This window comes from Galendromus occidentalis, unplaced genomic scaffold, assembly GCF_000255335.2.
Source record: "Galendromus occidentalis unplaced genomic scaffold, Mocc_1.1 scf7180000077089, whole genome shotgun sequence".
Lineage (NCBI taxonomy): Eukaryota > Metazoa > Arthropoda > Arachnida > Mesostigmata > Phytoseiidae > Galendromus > Galendromus occidentalis.
In genome coordinates, this window is record NW_003805077.1 from 90,349 (window position 1) to 108,778 (window position 18,430).

At 51.4% G+C, this 18,430-nt stretch overlaps 2 protein-coding genes across 2 annotated transcripts in view; both read left to right on the top strand.

The window, feature by feature from the left end:
* Positions 1 to 221: 221 nt before the first annotated feature.
* Positions 222 to 9,564, top strand: Chc (clathrin heavy chain). The gene is made up of 9 exons (XM_003740893.2): positions 222 to 263; positions 2,354 to 2,545; positions 2,653 to 2,718; positions 2,815 to 3,081; positions 3,214 to 4,431; positions 4,575 to 5,897; positions 6,040 to 6,401; positions 6,507 to 7,948; positions 8,162 to 9,564. The coding sequence occupies exons 1-9, from the start codon at positions 222 to 224 to the stop codon at positions 8,308 to 8,310; spliced, it is 5,061 nt and encodes a 1,686-aa protein (XP_003740941.1). The 3' UTR covers positions 8,311 to 9,564.
* An 8,079-nt stretch (positions 9,565 to 17,643) lies between these two features.
* The window catches only part of LOC100897878 (tropomodulin), a 4,352-nt gene continuing 3,565 nt past the window's right edge, over positions 17,644 to 18,430 (top strand). The window contains exon 1 of the mRNA XM_003740909.3: positions 17,644 to 17,667. Coding sequence (XP_003740957.3) covers positions 17,644 to 17,667 — 24 coding nt within the window. The remainder of the gene's footprint in view (positions 17,668 to 18,430) is intronic.

Genomic DNA, 18,430 nt, shown 5'->3' on the forward strand with positions numbered 1-18,430 from the left:
GCTGTCAAATTTCAAAGTTTGGCGCTCGAAAGCTGCGTGACGTCATGATTTGCTACGTCAGTGTCTGTGATCTTGAGGAGCTGCAGAGCAGGTAGTCTCCGAGTGTCAGCTAGAAAGTGACGACTATCCCACACAGCGCGAAGTGAATCGTTCCCAGCGAGGTCTCGACTTCTTGCTCCTGCGTGAATTCTCCTGACAGGAGACTAAAAAGAGACGGCGCCATGGCGCAAACGCTCCCGATCAAATTCCAGGAGCATCTGCAGGTCAGTGCTGCTCGAGTCATTTCCCTAGGCCTAACGGGGTACCGGTGCTTTGAGGACACTGCTTGTCCGAGTGACCATCGCAGCTTCCAGGATGTATTCCTTTATCTTTGCGGCTCGGGCGTAGCATTCGCGAACTTTCTGTGGAACAGATGACGCCATTTACCACGTCAGAGCCGTTCGAAATGGGTTGTGCCGACAACACGTTCGGCAGCGATATGTGGATGATGACACGCAAGTCACAACACAGCTCGTTCTACGGCTTTCCGGATGGATCGCAGGAGCTGTGTCTCAATACTTTCTGTGCGAAATGTCCCGGAAAGATGATTCATCCCGATCCACTCATCGTGCGAACTCATGTGACGGGATTTGCCGCAGAGGGGCCAAGCGGAAATTTGGAGGCTGAATCGACATTGAACTGACGATTGCTAATCTCGGCGGATTCTGAGTTTTTGCGCGGCGATTCACAGCTCAGAATATTGGAACGGCTCCCGTACAACACTTGGTTTCATGGCGTCAATGCGGGAGTATTTACTAGGGAGATCTCTGGTCGCTGACAGTCGAGAAAATTCAAATCTCCGATCGGGAATGATTGGAATGGAAGCTCGTCCGGGACCGCGTCGGACGGTGTCTCGCGTAGCACAACGCGGGTGTTTAGATTGAAACTATCGTCTTGGCATTCAGCTGGCCGGATGATGGAGACGCCCATTCTAAGCGTTAGTCATTTACGTACGGCTCCTCGGGGAACGCGATTCGATTCGGCCGACGTTCGAAAATACATCATAGCCGAGCATAGGACGTCTGAGCAAACGTGAACGCTTAAGTTTCTCGTGTTGATCCCTGACGTGTTCACTGGGTCCGGGAGATGGACCGATCTCTCATACGGTCGAGTTGGCTCAAGTTGGCGCGATTCCATATGGAGAGACTTCAGATACCCGCAGGGCTCTCAGATGACTTAGGAACACCTCCCGATACCTCTCTTATGCGGCGGGAGAATGAATGCCCGCGACGTTCACCAAAGTCCAAGGAAATACGGGACAAAAATACGACCATTCCCGCTTTTCCATGGCCTTTTCTTCGTATTCCCTAATCCGACCGTTCGGTCGAGGGGCGAATGCCACAAGCTTTGACGTCAATGAACGTTATGGAATCGGAGCGCACCGCTATTATAGGCGTCTCTCACCGGTCTGACATCCGCGAGCTTCCCCCACGAGAACCCGAATCGATGGCATTTACCCCGTTCTCCCTCGACATTTCCCCTGCTGATGAGAGATCGACTCTTCTAGCTCGCGAGTCTTCACTGAAACAAGCATTCCCGTCGTTTCATGACTTGTTTCCGGCCTGACGACGTCAAAATCGACATGTATTCGTACTATGGCTCCGTTCGTGAGGAGTCCCTTTGGCGGCGATGAGGCAGACGGATGCAGTGACAAGCCGGCCGGCCGATCCGCCGTCTCCAGATGAACTGTGTCTTATTGACACGATTATTGTGTGTTTCCGTTGCCGGGTCAGCTAGGAACGAGAGATGACTACAGGCCTCGATCGAAGCTCTCCCGATTTTTTTTTCTTTCGAATTTGAGTCGAGATCTTAGCGTCCAGGTCATTTCAATAGCCGAGCCTGGATTTCGAGAAATCTCCCATGATTAGAACTCGGAGGGATGAATCCCCGATTCTCTATAACTCGGGACGAGTCTGGTCAGCTGCGAATGTTACTGTTCAATGATGCGGGGGAGTTGCAGCGGAGTAACTCGAGACGTGGCGTGTTCGTGCCACGCTCCTTTTAGATTTCGTTTCCGAGCCGTTGTTCTCATCCGTGTTGAGTCTGGCCCGAAACGCATTGCTGCTACCATTAAGCTTGATCCGAGAGACCGCAATCTCAAGTGCAGATCATCCAAAACGTTCATAGATATGACTCGGATTTACATTTCGTGGGAGTTTTGGAGGGATAAAGTCGAATATCGGGTTCTTGGATCAAGATGACACACCTCTAGGGCCAGGGAGTTCGGAGAACCAACAAAAAACCCGATGATTATATAAGGGCAACATGAGTTCCGAAGAAGTTTCTTTCATTCATATTATTCCTCATCCAACAGCTCACATCGGTCGGCATCAATGCGGCGACCATCGGATTCAACACCCTCACGATGGAGTCTGATAAGTATATCTGTGTTCGTGAGAAAATCGGCGACTCCAACCACGTAGTCATCATTGATATGGCAACCCCACAGCAGCCCATTCGGAGACCAATATCAGCTGACTCCGCAATAATGAATCCAGCATCCAAGGTAGAAGAGAAATGAGCTCGCGCGGAATTTTCCTCCTATGCAAGGCCCCGCACCCTCGTAGTCGAGAGTGCTCTCTGACCCCATGATTCATCATTTCTTTCCCTCAGGTGATCGCCCTCAAGGCGAACAGAACGCTACAGATCTTCAACATCGAAATGAAGTCAAAAATGAAGGTAATGACGAGACCTTGATCAATAATGATCATCATGCGATCGAGGGCTTGATTTGATTTTGCCGGCCGACGAAACTAACAGCTACACTCCCCGCAGGCACACGCGATGTCGGAAGACGTGGTGTTCTGGAAATGGATAAACCTGAACACCTTGGCGCTGGTAACGGAAAGTGCGGTGTATCACTGGTCGATGGAAGGCGATTCTCAACCTGTCAAGATGTTCGATCGGCATTCTTCCTTGGCGAGTTGTCAAATCATCAACTATCGAACCGACCATAAACTTCAATGGCTGCTGCTGGTTGGCATCTCAGCTCAGCAGAACCGTGTTGTCGGAGCCATGCAACTCTATTCCATGGAGCGCAAGGTACTTCCCCACAGTATATACTACTCCAGGCTTGGATCGGGGAGGACAAGAAGAATCGAATTGAATTTTCCTCTGCAACAGAAATCCCGAGCATCGATATAACTCAGAATCGAATTTTTCTCTCCCTGACAGGTATCTCAGCCCATCGAGGGGCACGCCGCAGCATTCGCTCAGCTCGAAGTCGAAGGGAACTCTCAGCCCTCGACGATCTTCTGCTTTGCTGTCAGGACCCAGGCAGGCGGGAAACTCCATTTGGTTGAAGTGGGAACCCCTGCTCCCGGAAACCAACCTTTCTCGAAGAAGGGAATCGATGTATTCTTCCCGCCCGAAGCTCAGAGCGACTTCCCGGTGGCGATGCAAGTCTCGCCCCGGCACGATGTCGTCTATTTGATCACTAAGTACGGCTACGTCCATCTGTACGACCTCGAGAGCGGCACTTGCATCTACATGAATCGCATTTCGTCGGACACGATCTTCGTCACCGCTCCCCACGAGGCATCGAGCGGAATAATCGGAGTCAACCGCAAAGGTCAGGTGCTCTCGGTCTCGGTGGACGAAGAGAACATCGTCAACTACATCATGACAACACTCAACAATCCGGACCTCGCCCTTCGGATCGCCTCTCGTAACAACCTGCCCGGCGCGGACGACCTCTTCGTCCACAAATTCAACAACCTGTTCCAGAGCGGGCAGTACACGGAAGCTGCGAAAGTGGCCGCCAACGCCCCGAAAGGAATTCTGCGGACGCCGCAAACGATCCAACGTTTCCAGCAGGTCCCTCAGCAGCCGGGCCAGACGACTCCATTGCTCCAGTATTTTGGAATTCTGCTCGACAAGGGAAAACTGAACAAATTCGAATCTTTGGAGCTGTGTCGCCCCGTCCTCCAACAGGGTAGGAAACAACTTCTGGAAAAATGGCTCAAGGATGAGAAGTTGGAGTGTTCGGAGGAACTTGGAGACCTGGTCAAACAGGTGGATCCGACGCTAGCCCTCGCCGTGTACTTGCGGGCCAACGTTCCACCTAAGGTTATCCAGTGCTTCGCGGAAACCGGACAATTCCAGAAGATCGTACTCTACGCCAAAAAGGTCGGCTACACACCCGACTACATCCAGATCCTCCGACAGGTCATGCGTGTGGCACCCGATCAGGGTCCCGTGTTCGCGCAGATGCTTGTGGCGGATGGCGAACAGCCTTTGGCAGATGTTGCCCAGATAGTGGACGTGTTCATGGAAGCTAACCTCGTTCAGCAGTGCACGGCATTCTTGTTGGATGCCCTCAAACACAACCGGCCCACCGAAGGTGCTCTACAGACGAGACTGCTCGAGATGAATTTGATCGCCGCCCCCCAAGTGAGTACCACCCGAGAGTCAATAGAAAAGAAATAGCGAACTCTTGCGAATTAATGAGGAAGCTTTTTTTGTGAAACATTATTTTCAATACCGTGGCGGGGTCATCGCGCGCGTGCTCACACTCTGTGTCTTCGGCGTTTCAGGTGGCTGACGCGATTCTTGGCAACCAGATGTTCTCTCACTACGACAAAGCACACATCGCGCAACTTTGCGAAAAAGCGAACCTTCTCCAGCGCGCTCTGGAGCACTACACGGATCTTTACGACATCAAGAGAGCCATCGTGAATACTCATCTTCTGAACGCCGATTGGCTGGTCAATTACTTCGGATCCCTTTCGGTTGAAGACTCACTCGAGTGTCTGAAAGCCATGCTGTCTCACAACATACGCCAAAACCTCCAGATCTGCGTGCAGGTGGCGACCAAGTACCACGAGCAGCTGACGACTGTGGCACTGATCGAGCTGTTCGAGTCGTTCAAGTCGTACGAGGGCCTCTTCTACTTCCTGGGGAGCATCGTGAATTTCTCCCAGGATCCCGAAGTCCATTTCAAGTACATCCAGGCCGCGTGTAAGACCGGACAGATCAAAGAGGTCGAGCGAATCTGTCGCGAGTCCAACTGCTACAACGCCGAGCGCGTGAAGAATTTCCTCAAGGAGGCGAAGCTCACCGACCAGCTGCCGCTCATCATTGTGTGCGATCGCTTCGATTTTGTGCACGACCTCGTTCTCTACCTGTACCGGAACAACTTGCAGAAGTACATCGAGATCTACGTGCAGAAGGTGAACCCCTCCCGGCTGCCGGTCGTGGTCGGAGGACTCCTCGATGTCGACTGTTCCGAGGACGTGATCAAGTCGCTGATCATCGCCGTACGAGGGGGACAGTTCTCGACCGACGAACTCGTGGACGAAGTTGAGAAACGGAACCGTTTGAAACTTCTGCTCCCTTGGCTGGAGACCCGCGTGCACGAAGGCTGCACCGAGCCAGCCACTCACAATGCTCTTGCCAAAATCTACATCGACTCGAACAACAATCCGGAGAGGTATCTCCGCGAGAACGCCTACTACGACAGTCGTGTAGTCGGAAAGTACTGTGAGAAACGAGATCCGCATCTGGCCTGCATCGCCTACGAGCGCGGCCAGTGCGATCGCGAACTGATCAAAGTCTGCAATGAGAACTCCCTCTTCAAAAGCGAAGCCCGTTACTTGGTCCGCAGGAAGGACACCGATCTCTGGATCGAGGTCCTGCAGGAAGACAACCCGTACCGACGGCAGCTCATCGACCAGGTCGTGCAGACCGCCCTGTCCGAAACTCAGGACCCTGACGACATTTCGGTGACTGTCAAAGCTTTCATGTCGGCGGATCTTCCCAACGAGCTGATCGAACTGCTCGAGAAGATCGTTCTGGAGAACTCGGTCTTCTCCGATCACAGGAATCTTCAGAATCTGCTCATCCTCACCGCCGTCAAGGTGAGGACCTATGATAGACGTCATGATCATCGAATTGTCGATGATTGACGATGACGTCATTGATGATTCAAGCGGTTCGGACGAATGATACCGTCGACATAGTACTGTGTCCAAAGGCGTTCTTGTTTTTTTTCTTCTTCAGGCTGACAAAAGCCGTGTTATGGAATACATCAACCGGCTGGACAACTACGACGCTCCGGATATAGCTAAGATCTCGATCGAAGGCGAACTTTTCGAGGAGGCTTTCGCCATATACAAGAAATTCGACGTCAACACCTCTGCGGTCCAGGTCCTCATCGAAAACATCAAGAACCTCGATCGCGCTTACGAATTCGCCGAACGCTGCAACGAGCCCGGCGTCTGGAGTCAGCTCGGGAAAGCTCAGCTGGCCCAGGGACTTGTGAAGGAGGCCATCGACGCCTTCATCAAGGCGGGCGATCACACCACGTACCTCGACGTTGTCGAGACGGCCCACAAGAAGAACAGTTGGGAGGATCTCGTCAGGTAAGTCACCGGATTCTTTCCCCCCTTGCCGTGGAATTCCGCCGCGACGAATCCGTTCGGCCTCTGACAAGAATCTCTCTCAGGAACTTTTTCTTCCGTCCACAGGTATCTTCAGATGGCTCGCAAGAAAGGTCGTGAGAGCTATATCGAAAGCGAGCTGATTTACGCCTATGCGAAGACGTCGCGTCTCGCCGACCTCGAGGAATTCGTCTCGTCCCCGAACCACGCCGACGTCCAACGCATCGGAGACCGCTGTTTCGACGACGCGCTTTACGAGGCGGCCAAGCTTCTCTACAACAATGTTTCCAATTTCGCACGTTTAGCCATAACGCTCGTGCATTTGAAGGAGTACCAAGGCGCGGTGGATTCCGCCCGGAAAGCGAACTCCACTCGCACGTGGAAGGAGGTTTGTTTCGCTTGCGTCGACTCTGGCGAGTTCCGTCTTGCCCAGATGTGTGGCCTCCACATTGTCGTACACGCCGACGAACTGGAAGACCTCATCAGCTATTACCAGGACCGTGGCCACTTCGAAGAGCTGATCGCTCTGCTCGAAGCCGCTCTTGGCTTGGAGCGCGCACATATGGGCATGTTCACGGAGCTTGCCATTCTCTATTCCAAGTACAAGACGTCTAAGATGCGTGAACACCTCGAACTCTTCTGGAGTCGTGTCAACATTCCAAAAGTGCTCCGAGCCGCCGAGCAGGCCCATTTGTGGGCGGAGCTGGTATTCCTCTACGACAAATACGAAGAGTTCGACAACGCCGTCGTCACGATGATGGTCCACCCCACCGAGGCCTGGAAAGAGGGCCACTTCAAGGAGTGTGTCCAGAAAGTTGCCAACATGGAGCTCTACTATCGCGCTATTCAGTTTTATCTCGACTATAAACCGTTGCTCCTCAACGATCTGCTGCTCGTTCTCGCTCCACGGATGGATCATACGCGTGCGGTGAGCATGTTCGCCAAGCAGAACCATTTACCTCTCGTGAAGCCGTACCTTCGCTCCGTGCAGTCACTCAACAACAAGGCGATCAACGAAGCTCTCAACGGACTGCTCATCGACGAAGAAGACTTCAACGGACTCCGTGCCTCGATCGATGCATTCGACAACTTCGACAACATCGCCCTAGCGCAGAAACTCGAAAAGCACGAGCTGATTGAGTTTCGACGAATTGCTGCCTATCTGTACAAGGGCAACAATCGCTGGAAGCAATCTGTTGAGCTCTGCAAGGCCGATAGATTATTCCGGGATGCGATGGAATACGCAGCCGAAAGCAAAAATCGCGAAACAGCCGAAGAGCTCCTCGAGTGGTTCCTGGAGGAGAAGAACTTCGAGTGTTTCGGAGCGATGTTGTTCCAATGTTACGATCTTCTCAAGCCGGATGTCATCATGGAGCTCGCCTGGAAAAATGGAATTACGGATTTCGCCATGCCGTATTTCATTCAGGTCATGCGAGAGTATACTGCCAAGGTGGACAAGCTCGAGGAGCTGGAAAACCAACGTCTTGAAGAGAGCGCACAGAATGAAAACAAGGGCTCGCTTGTATACGGTAAGTGTTTTTTATCGCTTCCGGAAACTGCACGGGAGGATTTTTCTCCCACTGATTACGTAGTTCGTTCATTTTTTGAGATTCAACTTCTAAGAATGGAAAAATCCGTTGAGAATAATTCTGCAGACGTATGGAACCTCCGTGAGGGCGCCTCCTTGACGATTTCCGACGCACATATGCACGAATCCTCACGACCCTATGTTTCGATTTTAGCGCCCGAGCCCCAGCTGATGCTGACTGCCGCACCAGGCATGATGGCAGGCCAGGCACCGTACGCGGGATATGGCGCGCCTGGGATGAATCCCGGCATGGGACCGCAAGGCGGACCCGGCGTACCCGGATACCCTGGCTACAGCATGTGAACCCCGGAGGTCTATCGAGTAGAAAATCTGACCACTCCACAGTCATCATCTTCTCGCAAGGACGATATTCCTCGAATATGTGGATTCGTGAGGCATGAGAGAGACTCGACAACGGCGGAAGACGGTCCCAGAAGATAGAGGAACCACCACCAGCGACGGGAAAAATCAATAACAATTGCAAAAACGATTGCAACAACTGAAAAAGCGGACGGAGGTGCCTGTGTGTGAGCGAAATTCCCGAACTCTCTTGAGAAACGATCATCAATTTTCGGAGGTTCTCAACTTCGACTGCAGAAGGACGATTGACTGATTGACCGACTGACTGACTGTCTGACTGACTGACTTTTAGAAAACAGATATACATCCTTAAGGAAAAAAATATATCAACAGAGCAGCCCGTAGAAGCTTTCTCACGAACGGTGGCGAGGTGTAAACGAGCTACCCGACGCGCTTGAAAATCAAAAGAAGACGCCAAAGAGGAGTCCACCACCTCATCCGTAGTAGTCGTCAAGCTAATTGTCAACACAGACATCATAGCGCATTGGAATCGGGGACGACTGCAGATGGAAGTCTAGTTATCGTCACTCTCAGTAGAAGCGATATCGACTGAAGGAGGCGATTGCCTAACTCGGAAAAAGACGATTGTTCTCATTCTCGCGGAATTCTTTAAAGCCTTATTTTATGAATCGAAGAGTCGAATTTAGCCTGAGTTAGCAATAATGCGTTCTCCGGTGTCTCATTCTACGATATACATTTTTAAATGATGGGTTTGATGAGAGTGGATGTATAATTATAAATGTCGAAATCTACTATATAAAGATGAAGAAAAATTGTTTAAATCCCAGTTTTTTCCCATGTGTCATGGGCCGCGGGGTCGATTTGAGAAGATACCTCAACAGAATCAAAGATCTGCGATGTCTACGAGCGCCGTGTCTAGGGGTCGAGACATCGAAGGTGAACCATCTCTATTTTTTCTATTCCTTTCCCTCCTATTCTCGCATTCAGTTGGTCCCGAGATTTTTCCCGGTCAGAATGAATCAATCTTCCGGATGCCGGAAATTGATGACGTCAGCTGATATAGCAACATGCGTGGTATCTTCTCGGACGAGCGAGATCAACCGGAAAGAAAGAACCCCAAATGTCCGCTTCGAACGCGAAAGACTATGGAAGCGGTCGTACGAAGCATGAAAATTCACAGGAATCGCAGTCGATTCATAGTCTTGACAATAAGAGAAATATACCGAGAAACGAAAACAACGAAAAGCGTTATTATTATGAAAGATTTTCCTGCAGCACTCAACCGATTCAGTCAGCAGCTTATCCATCGGTGACCTTCCGGGGTATCCCAGAAATCTGTTCTCGAAGATCCTCGGCCAAGCTCCCCGTCCTCTCCCTGGCCGGAGGTTGCTTCGGCTCCGCATAAATTGGGAGAAATCGATGATTTTCAATCGACGCTCTCCATGAACGCAGATGTCGCAAAATAAAAATAGCCTCGACATTTGCGAAAGCTGGTCTCTGCCGGCGAGTTGAAATATTTCTTCCCACCATTGTGACGCGTCGCTCGGCTCTATAAATACCGTAATGCTACAAAGTGATTGTCGTATAGGGTGGAGGCGGTTCTCCGCTTGGGTGCGAGGCGATCTGCCAATCACCTCGGTGATTCATATTGACGCACGCCGATGAACATCGGCAGAGGTTGTCGAGTCTTCTCCGAGTGTATAGCTGTGCGAAACCGGAGTTGTGTAAGCATTACGATCGGAAAGACCAACTATGAAGATCGGGAGTCTGAGCGGAATCGGGCTCAGTGCACAGTCTGTCGGAAAATTTCCAGGGCGCCCTCGGTGAAACTTAGTTCACGTTTCGAGTCGAACTGGAGGAGTTTCACCTGTAGTCAGCTCCGAGATCCAAAGAATGTACACCAGGAAGGCTCCGCTCCCCAATCACCCTCATAACCGACGAGAGAGATTCTTGGTAATAAGTGAAAATCCGTTCGGAAGCTTCCGAACTCTATCGCTCAGAAGAGCGAGGGATGTCTAGCAGCTATGGTTGCTGGGAGGCACTTGGACCGGCGCTGGGAGGTTCGTGGAGTCTCGTTGGAGTGAAGCTGATGTATGTAAATATATTCAACATGTATCAATATTGTCGAGAGAGATCTCGAGTGAATGGGAACTTCTGGCAAGGGAAGATATCACCCTCCGGAATAAACATGTGACAGCACGTGGTCTCAGAATCATTCAAGGCCCGATCGAGACGATAAAATCTCTCACTGACCCCTCCGAAAATGTGGAGCTGAAGCGCGGCGAGGCGGTCGAGCGGCGTGCGCGCCACGCACTCCGGAAGCGCGGTGAGCACTCGGCTGCCTGGAACGCAGTCGCCACGCAATGATGGAGGGAATGCCCGGAAGGAACTCCTGCCTGATCAGCGTTCATGGTGGGGAGAATCGGTCCGAGCTGCTCTTAGAATATACCCGAACTCTATCAATCCGATCCCGATTGAGGCGCTTTCCCTCCCCCGATCGGAGGAAAATTGGTGGTTCGCGATGTATTCAGAGTCGGGCCGAGCAACAGGCGCTGTGAGGATAACCGAAGCGAGCTCCGATAGTAGATGAGGCTTCATCGTATCTCTAGCTAAAATTCTCGCGGAGCGACGATACGTCTAGTCCATGAAGATAATCGCGAGAGACAGTTTCCGGATGCTAGCGCACGCTTCCGCGTGATCTTCTCGACTTGGATGCTGGAGCGGCTCAACGAGTTTCAGCCTTCGAAACTCCGGATCGCTGCCCACAGGAGCGCGCCCGCCGAGTTCCGATCGCGGGGCGCCGTTCTCTCCTGCCGGTATGAACCTCGAGTTTCCGCTTCTGGCTGATGATCCTACCTAGCAGGGGACCGTCGTGACACAGGATGCGGCGCGAACGCTGTTGCGAAAAAGGTGCCGTGTTCAGCCGACACGCTTTCCGAGACTCTTTCAGGAGCGTCGAGATCCCGGCCGACTAAAGAGAACCATTCCGATCGAAAGTGATCGAGTGGGAGCTCAAGATCGATTCCGGCGAAGCAGTACCCGAGCTCTCCTCCCTGCGTACGCTCGCAGGGCGTATGTACATAAATATAGAGTGGCACATCGACATGGCAAGTGAAGGCTTTCTTTCGGCACCATTACTTCTATAGATCCGTGAGAAATGATTGAGAGCATCAATCTTTCATCTATACATATATCCAAGAACCACCTGATCGAGTAAGCAGGAGCTCATAGCTGACAGCCGGGCAAACAGACATACGTCCATTCTTTTGCGTAGAAAATTATTTATCTATCTCGATCAGTCTTCATTGAAATGTCAGGGAAAAACTCACCGTCAGCCTGCGCTGGTAAATCATCGACCATCGAGAAGAAGAGGTAGCCAGGGTTCGAATATTCATTCGCAGTCGGAGATGATCTCGTGCAAGCTCGAGTCCACCGACCATCATCGTAGTTTCAGCCCGATCTTATGCGGAGCGTTCGAGATCCGACCTATAGAGGGAGCTCGAGACTTACGCGTCCACGATTCATTTGCATATGCTTCCTGGAAATAGCTTCGAGCACGTCGGCGGGACTCGAAGTCCCGTCGGCGTCGCGTTGACAATTGTTGAATTATTATTGAGGAAGTCCGCCTTGTTGACCGGCGGCGCTCTTCCTCTTCGCCTACACTTATGACCTGCTGCTTATGTTGTTGGTGTCGCACGAGTGATTTGTTCGAGACAATTCAATCGTATCCTGTCGATTGAGAACTCGGTCGCAGACGCTCGCGAGCAGATGCGTGGGTATCGCGCGAGAAGATGTTGAATTCATCTGGGCTAAGCAAATACAAACGGCAAGAGTCAAATCGCAAAACGCTGTGCGACGTAATTTATTTCATCCTCGATCGTCTCGTCAGAGATTCGCCCGGACTCAATGCAGACTTCGACCAGAACAATGACCGGTGCAGCGAAGCTCAGATCAAGGGTGGTAACGCTTGATTACCGACTGGTTAGCAGTGCGAGATTTCAGCTGAGTAAATGCTCGACTCAATCAAACCACCTACGTAGTTCAGAGAGCGGTGAGAGAGAACGCGCAAGGCCGAGAGTGGGAGTCGCTTTGCTTCTGCGTAATCTGCGTCTGGAAGAATAACATTGCGGGAGTAGCATCTCCGATGGGTTAGAGTCGCATGCGAGAAGCGTCGAGACCCCATCGCTCCCCGACTCCTTGATGGAAGCGTCGATACATTTCCCCTGCTGCAGAGAGGGATTTTCGGGAGAAAAAGTTTCAGACGCCGGAAGGCTCGTAAATCAGGCTCCTTAACACGCGGATCGGGAATCTAGGATCCGTGTTCAGTCGTGAGGACGATTTTACGGTGGAGGGAAAGCGAGGCAACGGCCGAGCGCGGACCCATCCAGATGGGCTCTGGACCTAGAATTGAGAGAGTAATTCTCATTCTGTAATTGTAGAGCATCGCTCTTCCCCTAGCCGCTCGGTACCAGTTGTCAGAACGGCTGCAGAGTTAGGCAAAATCAGAGAGCTTTTAACTAGTCGAGTTGGTCGAGTTTCTAGTTACATCTGAGAGCGGTCGCAGCTCGAAGATACTGCAGAATCATACGCAGATCGGCCAGAAGCTGGTGGGCTCTCTGCCGAACTGAATGTTCTCGCGGAATGTGCTCATCGCTTGCCTCCGCGTCGCTGCTGCTGCTGAGTTTCTACGAGCCAGACTCACGGGTAAGGCGCCCCGCATCTGCGAGAGACGCGCGCGGGCCCTAGACTCACCGGCTCTCGGTGTAGACTCGGAGACCTCACCGACTTGACGAGGACCAGCGTCGAGCCAGAAGCATTTAACTCCAAGATTCATTTTGGAATCCCATGGTTGTGTGGAGCTGAGAGCCGCTCGGAAGGATTAACCTGTTCGCGTCGACCCTCGTTTGTGTTTCCCAGTTTCTCCCAACCGTGCTCTGCTTGGATACCGATCGTCGATCAAGGGAGTCATGCGTGGTACGTCATTGGGTAGATCTTTGGCTCTTCCGGGACCCGACTCGCGGATTCGGGCGAGTATTCGCGGAGCTAATCGCTTCTCAATTCGATTAGTTAGGGGTGAAGTCGCTTCCGAATCTCATGAGGCTATGACCGTGGGCCGTGAATCGTACGAGTGACACGGAGAGTTCTGATCGATTTTCAATCGACTCGATCCCCGCAGGGAAGCGTTAGCGTGAACGACTTCCGAAGCAAAAGGCTCTTTCTGAAGACCGCTTATTTCACGGTTCTCCATTGTGAGGAGAACTCTATTGTAGAGCACCTGACTAATCTTCTCGATGTCAACAAGTCGCTCATATCCTCAGGGAGATAAGCTGCGCGCGTGTGAATTTTCGAAAGTGATCTTGACCGCGCGTGCACGCAAGGAAGTCTGCACTCGATTTCCTGACCTCAATGCTTCCTTGTTATGCATGCTCAGAGTGTCGACGCTGCGGCGAACACACTAAGTTTGGCGAGCTCTGTTCGCGCCGAACGAAGTTGCGTTCTTTCCTTGAGGCTATTCTCAACGTAGGTCGCGAACGCCTAGCCAACGATGGTTCTCGGTGTTCGCGGTCAACGCTCGCATGAATTCATTATCCGATCCCATCCATGCGGTCCATCATCGACGGACAGTGTCGCTGAGGAAAAGCATCTCAATCGATGGGAGAACGTGAATTAGCGTGGGTTGGTCTTCGGGAATTCTACATATAGTCATGACCCGGATAGAGAGAGCCCAATCTCGTATGCGCGCTGCGACTAAATGTCAAAATATCGGGACTGAAGCTCGTTATAGGGCGCAAAAATGTCAAGTTCAATCAATGAAAGATGGTTTTCGACATTCTGTATGGCCCGATGAGCCCAAGGTTGACCTTGCCACCTGGAGAGTAGCTCTACTTTGAGTTCTTCAAAAGTATGCTGTCCTTTCGTGAACGGAGCCACAACTCCTACTGGGCACTAGTTCCTCCTAGAAAATACTGTCAAACTGTGAGTGAGCTTCATGCTCTATGATAGGTTCCAATCGATATATTTCGTATGCTTGAAGCCAGGGGAATTCGTTTCCGCTTGAAAGAGGAAAATTACGACTGCGAACTCGACGGTCAGCTCGCCGTACCTCCTTGGGCTTGAGAGAGATCTTTGTTCCGATCACACGTACATCCACCGATCCGATGACGACTGACGACGAAGGTCGGCGTTTAATCGCATTCCGAGTTCTCCTCACTCAGTCTTGAATTCGACTTTTACACAAGTCATGCGGAGCCCTTCAGATTCGGATCCATTGTGTCGAGTTCCGGCGCTTATATTTATTGATTCTCATTCGTAATCGAATACCGAGCCTGCTGATTGCATCGCTATTTTATGGAACCTGAGTGGGATGAGAGGAATTTGCGCTTCGGAACGATTGGATCTTGATGCGATGTGGAGCTCGTGTGAGAATTCGGATGGATCGACTCCTCCAAAGGGGAAGTCGAGTAGACGCTCAAGGAACGCGAACGTACATCATACGCTCCAGGGAATAGTCGTGAGGACATCAGACGGGGCCTCCGTTGCGAACTCGAGGGATCCCCGACAAGAGATGCGGATCTGGGGTCGGCTCATGGATTGTGTCATTGGGATTTGAACGAACGCCATTCGGCTGCGCATGTTTCGGCCTTCGATTCCATTTTTCTTCTCTCGGGAGGTCCCGGAGACGATCTAGAGTTCGCGCTCTCTTGTTTCTCTCACCTATCAGGCACCGGATGATTCTCCATTGTTGGTCCGGAGTTCAAACGAATGAGACCGCCCCTCGGAGACTTCCCCGAATTCCAGATTGGGAACCTTCGAGGAGGGAGTAGCGGACTTTGGATAATTTCGGGGTCCCGTGATCCCAATATCGGTCCAGCCTTCGGTCCAATGAGAGCGACACTCGAAAAGCCCAGCAGCCGGACTCCTACGGGGAGTAAGATGACTTCCCGCTTTCTAATATTTCCGCCCCCGTCTCCTGCTCAAAGTGGTAAAATGACGTCTGGATGAGAGACTGAGATCCGGTCCTGCTAGGCAGCCTTGGACTCAAGACAAGTCTCTCAGAAGCTGAGATCAACAGCCAGTGAGCTTCGATGAAGGTCCAGCTCGTTTCTCTGCTCCTGAAATTCCCGCTAGCGTTCCTAATGACTCTGGAGTGATTTCGCTCGCTCCATTCCCGCTCCGAGGCACCTACGGCGTCGCCGTCACTTGGTGTTGATTCGACCCGTAAGTTGAGAGAATGACCCATGAAAGCGATTCCCTTCCTTCCACCATCCGGTAAGCTCGAATCGACGGAGATGAAGTGCGGTCACAAATCCCTGGAGCGTGGCTTCGTTCAAAAGCTCAGCGGATTACTAAGATAGGTTCTCTACCTCAAAAATTAGAACGATGTCTCTCGATGCGAAGGGAGCTATTGGAGGCATACAGGCCCACAAACGGACGAAAGGGCCCGCACACGCCTCCACTGGCCCCCCTTCGTTCTGTCTGGACTCTTCCGTGGGCTCGGTCCGCCGAAGGAGATCGTTACGATCCATAAACGTCGAGGTGCTCTGATTGTCGTATCCTCAGATCATACTATATCGCGGAAATGCAAGGCCAGACAGAAAGGGGACCTCACTTTCACATCTCATTGAAGGCTGTGTCTGATTGATCGTCGGACGATCCTCTTTAATGTGGTGCGGATCTGCCAAGATTCAGGCTCCGAAATGAGCTATTTAAGTACGCTTCGAGAGGCAAAAATTCAACCTTTTTTTTTATAGCTCAAGACGTCATCGATCTCGCTCGAAACGAACGACCATACAGCTCAGATTGAGCGCGAGGTGCTAGTCGACGAATATTTCCGCCGTCGGAATGCCTTCCGAATGGTGGCATCCTGCGACTAAGTCCTCCGCGCCAGGAAGTATGAGATGCTGCCTTAACAACAGGCTGACCTTGAGAGATCACAAGCTTCACTTTCTCAATTTTCCCTGTCTTCTTTCTCAAGTGACGGCCTACTGGCTACTCGCTGGTCTATCTCGGTCGGTCAAATGGTTGGTTATGTGCCTGTGGGAGAAGGCCAGCTTCGCACGACCTTGTTTCGTCGACGACTTCTCCACCGTCAGACTGTCGCTGACCACCTCAGATTACATACCCGGATGTTTACTCTGGCCGGTTATAGATAGAAGCAGCATCGCCGACAACCACCTGATGCGCGACAGGAAGATAAGGCTAGCAGTTCTTTAATGCCCTAAGTAAAGGTGGAATCTTATGATCGAGGAGCAATCAATTAGTTGATCATCAATTTATCATACGAACCGTCTGAGATTTCGATTGAAGCCGAACCAGTCGATGGGACGGCACGAATGAATTCCTGAGAAGTCAGTAGTAATCATTTTGATGAAATTTAATTCATATTATTCCACCGAGAGGTTTCTAATGCGTATGTGATCGAATCATGGAGCTCGTACTCATGATATTCCTCGCGTCAGCGTCGCGAGGGATGGGTGGATATTTCCTCCGGGACCGAGATTCCCCGCTTGGGAGAAATCGCTTGAGCTCTGAGCGAATCCTCACTCCTGTCGCCCACTCGTGTGACCCCCATCGCTATACCGATATGCGTGAGCTTCGAGCAGCGTAGAGTCTTGAGGAGAGCATAGGGTGAGAAGTGGAAAAATGCAAGCTCGCCCCCAATGTAGGCTCACCGGCGAGGAGAGCCCTCTCGAAGGGAGGCCGAAGTGTGACTCGTCGCGGTGATTTCTTAAACAAAGCTTCGAATTCAGATACGCTCGTTGAAGGCAACGAGTGTTCGCCCGTGGGCATGAGATCCGGACGAAGAGACATTCCTTGGGCCACAATGCTTTGCTTTTGTATAAAACTGAGACTCTGCGAGATCCTTATCTCAAACGGGGCGCGAACGACTGGGTCCAAGCATTGTCTTAACCGATACACAGGCTTCACAATCGAGCTTGGGGACGCGGGACTAATATCTCAACAGCTCTTGATATCTCGGAAGACCATAAGTCTCAGAGGTTCCTTGTTGCTGACTATTTGAGAGACGATGGACCGTCAAAGAATGAAATCCCAGGAAACGACATGCCGGGAGAGCCCTGCTTCGATTAATTTCATTTCGAGCATCTGGTTGTGGTACATTGGTCGGTCTCCTGCTGTTTCGAAGATCATATATGGAACATGAAAGAGTCTTGACTCTTGACGCTTCTCTTCTCCTCGCAGAGAATGACTGGAGCTGGATCTCCAATGAAATGTAGGAATCATGGCATCTGGGTCCTGATATACCGTCGCACTTAGCCAGCTACCAATCTCATCAACCGCAGGCATCTACTCAGCATGGAGTCCGAAATAAGAATCAAGGTGAGAGCCCATCGTAGGGTGCGTGAGATCTCGTTGGAATAGAGTATGACTCCTACATTCTCACAGATTCCCATTTTTCTTCTCTTCCTACAGTGAGAATTTAGCACTGGGTCTTCCTTGAAGTGAAGACGTGAATGGTTGAGATTTTATGTGTTCCTTGGTGTCTTACTGATGCATCCGAATGGTGGTAGATCTACTCACTTACTCGATCAAGTATATCGAAGTTTTGCTCGGTGTCATATGGAAATGGTGGAATCTTCCGACTCCGGTTCGTGAATGTTAACGGCGACGAGGAGGAACCGCGCGTTGTCCATAAGTTGGTAGAAACTAGTTGTACATTTCAGCCGAGTCCCCGAAGTCGTCCGCCGAACAACCTTTGATTTTAATTACCAGGTGGGCGAATTACCGACCTTTGATGTTGGCTTCAAGCTCGCTTCGCGGCCGTTCTTCGACTGGCTTGAGCTTTCTGAGCCTTTCGCGGCTTCTACTTTGGTGTTTTGCTTTCCGCTCTCCGCTTCTCCACTCGAAATAGTCCTGAGGAAGCATTTTTATGCTCAGGAATGTAAGATTCAGGCTCGCTTCTGGTCCATATGCATTTGCTTCATGAGGGCAACTAGAATAGGGTTCCGAAGATTCGCTCTCCATCCTTCTTCTCCTCCTTGTCCTCGGTGAACTTCAAAAACGAGGAGGTAGGGGGGAGGGGACTCAGAGGTTCCCGCCGAATCATTAGAGAACCGATAGAGCCGAACCGGGACCTTGGGAT